Below are 12,831 nucleotides of genomic sequence, written 5' to 3'. Positions count from 1 at the left end.
GAATTATTAATTTCCGACCCTATAAAGTATATATATATATATGTTCTTGATCAGCGGAAAAATCTAAGACGATCTAGCCATTTCCGTCCGTCTGTCTGTTGAAATAACGCTACAGTCTTTAAAAATAGAGATATTGAGCTGAGACTTTGCACAGATTCCTTTTTTGTCCATAAGCAGATTAAGTTCGAAGACTATATCTTAATATATATAGACCGATCCGCCAATTTAGGATCTTAGGCCCATAAGAGCCACATTTATTATCCGATTTTAATGAAATTTGGGACAGTGAGTTGTGTTAGGCCACTCGATATCCTTCTTTAATTTGGCTCAGATCGGTTTAGATTTGAATATAGCTGCCATATAGACCGATCTCTCGATTTAAGGTCTTGCACTCATAAAAGGCACATTTATTGTCCGATGTCACCGAAATTTGGGACATTGAGTTAAGTTTAGCCCCTCGACATATTTCTGCAATTTGGTCTAGATCGATCAAGATTTGCATATAGCTGCCATATAGACCGATCTCTCGATTTAAGGTTTTGGGCCCATAAAATGCACATTTATTGTCCGATGTCGCCCAAATTTGGGACAGTGAGTTGTGTTAGGCCCTTCGACATTCCTCTTCAATTTGGCTTAGATCGGTCCAGATTTGGATATAGCTGACAGTGACTTATATTAGGCTTTTGGGCATGCTGTCGTCTATGGTTCAGATCGATTTATTTTTAGATATAGCTACTAAAAAGACCAATATTTTGTTATACACAATTGAACAATGACATGTACTTATTACCATTTGGTCCAAATCGGAACATATTTCGTTATAGCTGCTATGGGGCATAAGGTATGCATTTTTCCCTGGATTTTGACCAAGGTGGTTAACAAATATACCCGAGGTGGTAGGAATCCAAAGTTCGGCCCGGCCGAACTTAACACACTGCATTTTTATGGAGTATTAAACTCCACTCAACTGGCTTATGGGTCGGATATGGATGGCAACCCAACTTCAGTTGTATTGCCAATAGCCAAATTTATTGCATTGATCGATCTAGGCCAAATTGCAGAAATGTGCCGAGGGGTTTAACTTAACTCACTGTCCCAAATTTCGGCTACATCGGACAATAAATGCGCATTTAATAGACACAAACCTTAAATCGAGAGATCGGTCTATATGGCGGCTATATCCAAATCGAAACTTAACCTGCTAATGGACAAAAAAAGAATCTGTGCAAAGTTTCAGCTCAATATCTCTATTTTAAGGATTGTAACGTAATTTCAACGGACAGACGGACATGGCTAGATCATCTTGGATTTTTACGCTGATCAAGAATATATATACCTTATAGGGTCGGAAATGGATATTTCGATGTGTTGCAAACGGAATGTAGAAATGAATATACCCCCATCCTTCGGTGGTGGGTATAAACAGAAGATACGCTTTCCGGTTTATGGAGCAGTTTATGAATATTGTAAAAGCTTTAAACGAGAAACGTTATTAAAATGCGAGAAAATATTTAACATAGCTCACTATACTAAATTTCGGCAAAATCGGATAATACGTTATTTATGGTTGAAAGACCTTCAACCGAGAGATCGGTCTTTATAGAGGCTGTGACAAAAAAGGTCCGACCTTAACCTTTTTCGGCATAAACACAACCTAACACAACTCATTGTGTTAAATTTCAGTAATATGGGGCAAAAAATTCGTCTATAAGGGGCTTAAGACCTTAAATCGGGCTATGTTAATACAAAGATCTTAACACAAATTATTGTCTAAATTTCAACCAAATCAGGTAATAAATTCGCCTTTTATGGGCCTAAAATTTTAAATGATAAGATCGACCAATCAACACACATTGTGCCGAGTAATAAGTAAAGCATTTACGAGCCCAAAACTTAATTCGATAAAGCCATCTTCGAACTATGGTCAGTAAATGATATGTGCAAAATTTCAGCTAAATATCTTAATTTTGAAAGACAGTAGCGTGATTTCAGCAGGCAGTTGGACGGACATGGGTAGATCGTCTTAGATATTTCTGACGACCAAGACTGGCCCAAGCTTAAAGGAGGAATCGTCCTTTGCAAATGGGAAAAACATTTTTTTTTTGGTCTTTTGATCCCAATAAGCAAAGTACGCAATTTTATGACGATCGGTTAAGGATAACCCGTCGACATGACGTCCAAAACGCATATTGTACCCTTAATAACTTCTGTGGCTTTGATAATAAAAAAAGTAATTAAAAGCCATATCCATCTGTCCGTGTATCCCTTTCAAATGGTTTTTCCGTTTGTCGTTTTATTTTTTGTAATCATCAAACCAATTTCCACATATCACTTTTTTAGCCCAAAGACAAATGCTATGAATTTTATTTTATTAAAATTTAGATTTAGATATAGATCTAATGCCTATATATCACTCGATTCCCACTTATAAGTATGTTTAGTATTATTTTCAACCGATTTGCGCGAAATTTTGTATGGAATATTTTATTACCCAACTGAAAGCCACCGTAGCGCAGAGGTGTCCGCCTACGACGCTAAACGCCTGGGTTCGAATCAGAACAAAATTTTCAGCGGTGGTTTTCCCCTTCTAATGCTGGCACCATTTGTGAGGTACTATGCCATGTAAAGCTTCTCTCCAAAGAGGTGTCGCACTGCGGCATGCCGTTCGGACTCGGCTATTAAAAAGGAGGCCCGTTATCATTGAGCTTAAACTTGTATCGGACTCTGCACTCATTGATATGTGAGAAGTTTGCCCCTGTTCCTTAGTGGAATGTTCATGGGCAAAATTTGCAACTTTAAACCTCTGCTAAATTTCATCGAAATCGGTGCACAAAACGGTGTTTGGTTTGTTGTGGTTTTACTCTATAATATTTTTAAATAAGAATATTTTGATTTTTTCAATGTTTGCTGGGTTGATGCTTTTTGGCAATTAAACCTTACAACAAACCGATTACTGGCTTAGGTTGTTGTTGCAGCAATGTGTTGTACACTGAGCAGCATCCCATGCCGATGAAGAACTTCATCGGGTCAATCTGGTACGTATAACCGGCTGCCATGGGACTGGATTAGGTGTATGCCCATAGTGACATGGGGCGGATTAATATCCGCATCTTCTTTTCAATTTAACCTAAATCCCCATCCTCATCTTTGGGCACTTCGGGATATGAAAACTTAAACTTTGTGATCTTTTCTTGTTCGCCCTTGACTGTCTTAAAATTAGTTTCCTGATATATAACTGAGGTTACTATGTAAATTTTTCCTATTGATCTTCAACTTGATTCGCCTTGCACTATCCTATAACTCTTCAGGGCAGCAGGTGCGGTGCTTTATTTGTTAAAATTCACTTTTTTTTAGATATTTTCATGAATTTTTGATCTGTGTATATTATGGTGCGCTGTAACGTATAGACAAGTTGGACGATAGATAAAGATATTTTGTCTAAATTAAAGCTGAGTATTCTGTTCAGCTTTTCAGGCGGAATGCTGTCAAACTCCATATAAAACAAACGTCGGTGAAACGTTGACTGAAAATAGGCGGCAAAGTGGTACTCTGCTTATAGCTAGGAAAAATTCAAAAACTACTATATGGCAACACTTAAAACAATTGCCGGCATCAATTTTATTGGTTTTATTGGGTTTTCTTTATTTACGGAGAAAAAGTATATAAAATAGAGAAAACAAATAGTGCAAATAAAGAAACGTGTTTTGTTATGGAAACAAAAACATTTGATTTCTGCCAAATTTCGCTCGCGAAACAATTGAAAATTTCAGCGGCTTTTCCGAAAGCAGAATCGAATACCAACCCTAACATAGAAAAAGGCCTTGTTGAACTTGATTGATCTGTCAACGAGTTTTGTTTGTGTTACGATGAAGAACCATAGCACTCACAAACAACGAAAAATGGCGCGCACTTGTAACATTCACAAAATCAGAGTTGCACTAATCACTTATTTTGACAGATAGTGCACTCACTATTTTGTTGTTGGGCAACTGCCACTACCTGTAAATTAATATATATTGCGTGAGACCACCTTTTTAAATCCGCTTTCCACTCAAGGTAGTTTCGTTCGGGTTGATTTTTGTTGTTGTGCTAATGACGCTACCTCTTAATTGTATCATGATGTCGTGTAATAGTGCCTTTAGTAGTTTCTTTAGAATTTTATAGTTGGATGCTTCAGTATATTGATTTTTATTTCCTTCCTTTTTTTGAAATTAAAAAAATTGTTATTTTTCAAACACGAGAGTAGTTCAATGAAATTTGTTCATCCGTAAAGTTGTTTACACTCGAGGTCCTCGCTTTAAAGCCATTCTCCTTCATGCATTTCGCGATCGCTCGTATCCCCGCCGGGAAGCAACGATTAACCAGAATTTACACTAGGATCAATTATTTTTTAAGTGCTCCTTTTAACCTTAATCCCCATCCTCATCTTTGGGCACTTCGGGCCATTACCGTAAAAATGGCATTTATTTACTTCACATGTTTTTGGCTGATACGTTCATTTTATATGGAGTTTGACAGTTGTTCACGTTAAAAGCCGAATAGAGTATCAACCCGTAGTGGGTATAAAAACGCCTTTATTTAGGATCGCTCACATATTTCCATCAATGTGGCAAGCCCATTTTTCTCAGGTGTTTTTGTTTATACATCAAACAGATGTTTAGTTTTGGACTCAGCTTTTGTTGAGAGCTGCAATAAAAAGCAACAGGCCTGAATTGAGTTGAAGTCGAGTTTCACTTTTAGCTTTTGGCAGAAGCGTCAAGGGCAGATAGATAGCATCGACAATAGAATTAGACGAACGAAACCAGCTGTTAATGCTGCTAAATAAAACTAATTCCCGCACAATGCAATCGAGTAAAATACTATTGCCTCATTGGAGGAAGTTTAATCAACTAAAAATTACCAGAACTTTGGCAATCAACAATAGAAAATTAAGTGCTAACTATTCTGCACCATTGTTGACAAACGAAACTTTCACTTTAAGGCTACAGCAGCAGCAACAACAACAACAAATTAATTATCAACAAATACCACAGAGATGGGCGACAACATCAGCCAAACCATCACCTCCGAAGCATGATTGGAATAGGGCCGTAAGCGAAGCAGAACGTATTGTGGGATATCCAACTTCCTTTCTAAGTCTGCGATGGCTACTCAGCGATGAAATTGCCAATGTGGCCCTGTATTTGCGAAAATTGGTTGGTAGCACTCATCCTCTCTTGAAGACGGCTAAGTAAGTTGAAAAAGTTTGCACAATAAAGGTATACAATTCATTAACACTGAGTGAGTGATGCGTGTGGTATGTATGTTTGTTTGGTATATTATTATTTGCGACACAGTGTGAATGGAATGCAAATATACCGATTTGTTTACATATTTTTTATGTAATACCTACGTACATATACAAACATCCACTGTTGAATGTTGAAAATGTTGAGAATAGTAGTTTAATTCATAAGGGTCGTAAATCATTGAAGTCAAGGTTTCAAAAAAGCTACAACTATACTTAACTTTTGACAAAAACCTTTTAAACCCATTCAATGCTACCCTTTTGAACTGCGTAATTCTCATACCTACATAAAAAGGCATATTTACGGTCACCAGTGTTGGTTGCCACAACTTTTCCTAAATTTTGAAATAAATTTAAAACTTTTAAAAATGTATTTACCTTTTGCTGTAGCAGTTTGTTGTGTTCTATCTTTCGTCTGCTTGATTCTGTTGAGTGTCCAGATCCAGAAACTCTGCGACTAAGATGGGATGCTTCCAGAGGAGTCTGGGTTTGAGTCGAGTGTGTCTGGCTGGGCAATTAAACAGGTGACGTGCGTCGTGTGGTCACTGGTCACAATCGGGACATACATCTTGCACGTCGGCATCAATCCTTGCTCTGTAGGAGTTGAGGCAGCTGCATCTGCTGGATCGTAATTGACTCAGAAATACTCTGGTTTGCCGGGGGAGGTCAATTTCTTCAGGTGCAATGGCAGGCGGTCGTTCTTCAAGGACTACATTCGCCCGGTAGCTATTTACCACATCTGCTACCGTGTCTGCATGAATGTTGTCTAGACTCGTTTGATCTAGAGGTTCTCGCTTTGAGCGCTGAACCCAACGCTCTAGATTAGATCTAGGTGGTGGATACCTATGCACAAGATGATGATTTGGATGGTCTCTGCGATACCAGCCTAAAAGGTATTGCTTAGACAGCATGTAGTTATGTCTTCGGACTGGTAGGATCTTTGTCTCCTGATGGAGGTGGTTCACAGGAGAACTGAGAAGACGGTTCATGAAAGTTCGAAGGGCGGCATTCTGACATAATTGGTGAATTTGATTTCAATTTCTTACAATTGCGAGCGGATTTTTCCGAAATTTGGTACTCATTGTTTTGTTAGCCACCTGAAAAACTTTGCCGAAGTCCATTAAAGTGGGTTAAGAATTAGATATCTAACGTCTGTAAATTAATATCGACACCATCCGACTTTACATTCCTTACTTGCTTTTTATCAGATTCGTACTCTACTTCCAATAGGGTGTTCCCCCTATCTGCTTGACCACAATTTTACCAAAAAATGGCATAAATCGGTATACTACCCTTTAATATATCTCGTAAGTTAATATTAGGCGCGCTAACAAATAACAAGTAAAAAGGCATTAAGTTCGACCGGGCCGAACTTTGCATACCCACCACCTCGGTTATATATGTAAACCCGCTTTCGTCACAATAACTTATGAACCCAAATTCGGCATGGGCATTGAGTGGACTTATAAATATAAGTCACTGCTGAATTTTTATGTAAAATTTTAACAAAATCGGGTAATAAATAAAGCTTTTATGAGCTTCAGACCCTTAACCGGCATATCGGTCTATATGACTGCTATATCTAAATACAGTCCTATTTTTACCATATTTGGGTCAGATAGCGGTTGGCCTAAAACTACTCACTGTTTCAAATTTCGTGAAATTGGATAAAAAATAATGCTTTTATGGGCTTCAGACCCTTTATCGGGAGATCGGTTTATATGGCAGCTATATCTAAATATAGTCCGATCCAAACCATGTTTGGGGCGGATGTCGGGAGGCTTAAAATAACCCACTGTTTCGAAATTGGGTAGTAAATAGCGCTTTTATGGGCTTGAGACCCTTTATCGGGAGATCGATCTATATGACAGCTATATCTAAATATAGTCCGATCAGAACCATATTTGGGTCAGATGTCAGGAGGCTTAAAACTACTCACTTTTTTAAATTTCAGAGAAATCAGATGGAAAATTAAGTTATTGTGGCCGTTAGTTCCTTTATCGGAAAATCGATCTATATAGCAGCTATATCCAAAAATGGTCCGATTTGGCCCGTTCAAGAACTTAACCAGCGTGTATCAAAAAGACATATCTGTGCCAAATTTCAGCTCAATATCTCAATTTTTTAAGCCTGTAGAGTGATTAGAACAGACGGACGGATAGACGGACAGACACACGAACATCGTTAATTCGTCTTAGAATTTTACGACGATCCGAAATATACTTTGTAGGGTCGAAAATTGATATTTCGATGTGTTGAAAAAGGAATGACTAAATGAATATACTCCCTATCCTATGGTGGAGGGAATAAAAATGTTAGCCTTAAAACTCTAAACCTTTCGGATTTTGTCTCCACTGACCTAATGCAATTACCCTAACTTGGAATTTTCCACCTACAAGACTATGGCCTACTGCGTAAGGGAAGAACCATAGCCAAAAAAAAATTTCTGTCAAGGCTTGAATCAAGACGTTCAGTGTTTTATGTGAACACGCTCACCTCTGCGGCCTTCTTTACTCTTAATAATCCATTCGCTTTCAATTAACTTTTCACAGAGGACTTTTGTATAATGGCAAAAATACCATGCAAGCTTGGGGTTTAATTGTACTGCTGATTTCTAAGGCTGCTGGTCATGCACCATCCGTACCCGACATGGAACAGGATAAAAGTGCAGGTGTCTTGCACAGTCAAAGAGCTTTGGTTGAGGTAACAGAAATGATACGAATTTCTCACCTGATACACAATGTAAGTACTTAGATTATTTTAAATTCCGAAATAATTCTTTGCATTTTTTGCAGAGCCTAGTCAATTTGCAAAGATCTACCAAGGCTGGTCAGGATTCCACAACATATGATGACATGACTTTTGGGAATAAGATTGGTCTTCTTATAGGCGATTACCTGTTAAGTCATTCAAGTATGGAATTGGCCAGTTTAAAAAATCAAATTGTGGTAGGACTTATTTCTTCAACTGTCAGAGACTTTTCGGAATCCGAGTTTATTGGGGAGCGTGATGAGCAAAATAATCCTTTGCCTTCCAAGCCAGGCACTGTATATCAACAGACCAATAGCCCAGCCTGCACTGCCGATGTCGACTATGATGCTGAAGACATACTTAAACCCATGAATATAACACAATTCATAGGCAAGCCAGAAAAGGAGTGGGAAGCTCGTAATATGTTAAATGTTGGTAGCTTGCTGGGTAAATCTTGTCTGGCCTCGTTGCGGCTAGCCGAGCAGAGCGAGGAATTACAAAAGAAAGCCTATCTGTTTGGCAAGCACTTGTCGTTAGCATGGCAGGCATGTTTGGATGCGGAACCCTTTCAGCTAACTTCTCTTCCATATGGTAGATATGATACATAAAGGAAACTAATTTGTAGGCTAATTGAACCTAATCATTTAATTTTAGATACCTCCTTCAGTCTAGTAAGCGCTCCCGTTTTATTCCACTTAGAGTATGATCCCAAACTTTACGATGAAATTGAAAAGGGCAAAGTTAGTGTGGATAACGTTGATTACGTCAAAATACACCAGGCAATTTTGCAGGGCCCTGGCTTGGAGAAAACAAAACAACTGCAACGCAAGCACACGACGGCGGCACTTCACGTTTTAGAAAGTTTTCCAAACAATGATGCCAGAACGGCGTTGGAAAACATAATATTAGCCATGCAGGATTTGTAGGCAACATATAATAAGTTAACAGGTAGCTATTGCTCGAAATATTTTTAGCTACATTAAAAGTCCTAATTATCGATTATGCTGGCCTGGTAATGTACTTGTGTACCAATTCGAAATAACGTATGAAGCATCACTCTAGAGGCTTTTTGTTAAACTAAGTCCATGGCAAAGCAAGAAAATGTGTTTGTTAGGAGCTTTAAAGTTCTTACCATTGATTGTTGGGATATTTTTTAATAATTCAGCGGCATAATTTCTTTCTTATTACCCAAGCAACATATTAATTTTTAAAATAGGTCACATGAGTGGAGTTTAATACAACAGAGAAATGCAGTGTGTCTTAGCTACAAATTCAAAATGTATTTATTGACAGCTCTAGTTTAAGAATATGTTACTAAGTTTTAAATTTTTTTTTGATATTACTGTGTATATCAACTTTGGTTTACGTTAAATATTTTTGTATTAAAATTCTAAACATTTTTCTAGTTAAGTGTACAACAAAAATTATCTACATATATACATACAAGTTTAAAGTACATATACAAATGCAATCTATTAGTTTATACATCATTGTTTTGTTATTTTTAGTAGAATCAAATGCTTGCAGCGCTCGTATTTAAAATACTGAGGAAAGTTGGTCTCCACATACTCAAATTTCCATGGCTTATGCATGGTTTGTTTAAGAAAATATTCAAACATGGGTGCCACTGCATCCATTTCCGAAAACGTGAAGACATATCGCTTTTCCAAGGCCACAAAAATTTCTTTCTTTCTCCCGCTTATCTCTCCGCGTTGTAAAATTATGTCAATAACTCTTATAAAGGCATTGGTCAGATCGTCATCATAAATGGTATCAGCAGCAAATACAATGTCGCTTTCATCAATGGCCTTCAAGAGATCCGGACTGTAGGCTTGGATCTCTTGCATAAAATCATATTCCATCACATTAATTTTGCATGTATCACACAGTTGGCTGTTTAATTTGACATTGTTTCTGATTAGATCCAGAATTCCGCCTATATCAACATCAGTACACACAACTTTTTTCACATACAATGCAGCAGCCACACTAGTCAAGCCAACTCCCGCTGCCAACTCGAGCAATTGTTTATTCTTAAATTCTTTACGTTTGTGAAATATATAATCGGCCAGAAGAAGAGCACCTCTCCACACTTGCAGTCCCACTAGTTTGATTTCGGTAGCATCGGAATGTTGAAGTTCAATAATTCCATGGCTTGGAGCATCATCACCTTTTCTTTTCACCTCTAAATCCCCATCCTTATCTTTGGGCACTTCAGGATAGGTAAACTCAAACTTTGATGTGATCTTTCCGTCTTTGTCCTTTACTGTCTTAAAATTAGTTTCCTGATATATTTCCGAGGTTACTGTATACATTTTTCCTATTGATCTTGAACTTGATTCACTGTGCTTTATGTAATGACTGCCCAGAGCAGCAGGTGCGGAGCTTTATTTGTTTATAGGCATCTTTTAGATATTTTCATGAATTTTGGTTTTGTTTACGTTTATAAATAGAAAACAAGAAATACAACAACAAAAAGACGATATATTATGGTTCGCTATAACGTACAGACAAGTTGGACGATAGATATAGTATGAAAACTCGTTGACAGTGCACATCGCGTAAAAAAATGTTACTCAGTTGTTTTTCGTATGCTACCTTTTCGTTATATCATGGGTCAAAACACATAAGGTTTCTGTATTGGTACGGGATTCACTCAACAAGGCTCGGGCAATCGATCAGTTGATATACTTTTTTTTTGAATTTTCGTCATTATGGTGCTATGCTCGTTTTTCACAATTGAAAACACATATTTTTCGCAATCGCTGAACTCAGAATGCACTTATAAGGTGAGGTCATGCGAAAATATGAGTTCATTTTTTTATTTTTGTTTTGATTTTGCAGTAAATCTAAATGTCAAAGGCTTCATATCATGATATAATTACCAGTTAGGGTACCGTAAACAGCTCAGTAAAATTTTTTCTCTCGAGGTGCACTATCTGCCAACGAGTTTCTTGTGTCTGTATGTTTTATAGTTTAAAACCATAACACACAAACAACGAAAAATGCCGCGAACTAGTAACATACTCAAAATCAGAGTTGCACTTACCACTGATTTTGACAGATAGTGCACTCAATATTTTGTTGTTGGACAACTGCCACTACCTTTAAATGAATATATCTTGCTTGATATCAGCTGTCTTATTTTCTAAAATCTTAAGGAAATGTTCTATTTGGTCCGATATTCCATACATAAGCAACAAAACTGTAATATGATTATGAAAATACAAAAATAAAATACATTTGTGAAAGATAAGTTGTAAAGTTTGTTTCTAAACCACTTTTGACATTTCAATTTACGTCATTTGCCACTCAAGGTAGTTTCGTTGGGGATAGATTTTTGTTGTTGTGCTAATGATTGTACCTCTTAGTTGTACAATGGGCTGAACCATGACATAATGACCAGACAGTGTACCGTATACAATTGAGTACAATTTTTTCTCGCGAAGAGCACTATCTGCCAACGAATGTTGAGTATGTTACTAGTTCGCGTCATTTTTCGTTTTCTGTGAGTAATTATAGTTCTTAACTATAGTACACACACATAACCGAAACTCATTAACAGATAGTGTACTACGCGAGAAAAAATTGCACTCAGCTGTTTACGGTACACTACCTGGTAATTATGTCATGGCCACACCTATTTGTGAAAGACTTATCATGGCAATCCTGACTACAGATATTCTACATAATTTTTTCAGATCTTAGTTGTTCTGGATATATGTAATTTTCATTCAAATTTCATTATTATTTATTTATAATTAATCAATCAAACTCCTTTGCCCAAAAAGTAATTGCGGATTTTTTAAAAGAAAGTAAATGCATTTTTAATAAAACTTAGAATGAACTTTAATCAAATATACTTTTTTTACACTTTTTTTCTAAAGTAAGCTAAAAATAAAAGCTGATAACTGACAGAAGAAAGAATGCAATTACAATTTGTCAACGCCGACTATATGAAAAATCCGCAATTACTTTTTGGGCAACCCAATACAAATGTGGCTACAACAACAACTTTTTTCGCTTTCCCGAAATTTTTCGTGATTACTTTTTTTTAGCAAAAAAACATGCTGGCTTCATTCAGTTGGGCATTCCCCGATAATGGCTGGTACTGTGTACGTTTTTCACCGTTGAAACCCCTTTTTTCGCGATTACTTTTTTCTGCTTTAAAATCTCTTATCTAAAAAAAGGAATCGACGAAAAATGTCGCGAAAAGCGAATATAGTACCAGCCTTAATGAGGGAATGCCCTACTGAACGAGATTGGCAAGTTTTTTTTGCTTTAAAATCTATTGTCTAAAAAATGTAATCGGCGAAAAATATCGCGAAAAGCGAATATATTTCAGCCTTTACTTATGGTAAAATTTTAATTATATTGTTATTTTATAATTGATATTTGTGGAGTGTTTTAAAAATGAGGGCTGGTATTCTATTCTGCTTTCGGAATAGTCGCGGAAATCTTTTATTGTTCCGCGAGCGGATTTTGACAGTTATGTTTTGATATTATTTTCATACCAAAAAACGTTTTTCATCTGCAATTATGGTTTTATTTTTTTCGCAAATAAATAAAATAACAAAAGGAAAAAACGAGCCATTGAAACCAATAAAATAACAATGGTGTCAGGATTTGCCACTTAAATTTATTTTGACCATTTTTCTCACTATAAACAGAGTACTACTTTTTCACCTATTTTCCTCCAGTGTTTCCAGCTGAACAGAGTACTCAGCTTAATCGTGAAAAACATATTATAAAAGTGACAACATCGTACGATAAGTTTTTTGGTTTTACTCTGT

The 12,831-nt window shown here is 36.8% G+C and overlaps 2 protein-coding genes across 2 annotated transcripts; one reads left to right on the top strand and one right to left on the bottom strand.

The window, feature by feature from the left end:
- Positions 1-4,655: 4,655 nt before the first annotated feature.
- LOC106089051 (all trans-polyprenyl-diphosphate synthase PDSS2) lies at positions 4,656-9,523 on the top strand. The gene is made up of 4 exons (XM_013254804.2): positions 4,656-5,230; positions 7,840-8,029; positions 8,083-8,629; positions 8,693-9,523. Exons 1-4 carry the CDS (start codon positions 4,812-4,814, stop codon positions 8,962-8,964), a joined length of 1,428 nt encoding a protein of 475 aa, XP_013110258.1. The 5' UTR covers positions 4,656-4,811; the 3' UTR covers positions 8,965-9,523.
- Positions 9,447-10,730, bottom strand: LOC106089052 (methyltransferase-like protein 22). The gene has a single exon (XM_013254805.2). It carries the CDS (start codon positions 10,351-10,353, stop codon positions 9,526-9,528), a length of 828 nt encoding a protein of 275 aa, XP_013110259.2. The 5' UTR covers positions 10,354-10,730; the 3' UTR covers positions 9,447-9,525.
- Between the last annotated feature and the right edge of the window lie 2,101 nt (positions 10,731-12,831).

This window comes from Stomoxys calcitrans, chromosome 1 (genome assembly GCF_963082655.1).
Source record: "Stomoxys calcitrans chromosome 1, idStoCalc2.1, whole genome shotgun sequence".
Taxonomy (NCBI): domain Eukaryota; kingdom Metazoa; phylum Arthropoda; class Insecta; order Diptera; family Muscidae; genus Stomoxys; species Stomoxys calcitrans.
This window is presented reverse-complemented; position numbering and strand designations above follow the sequence as displayed.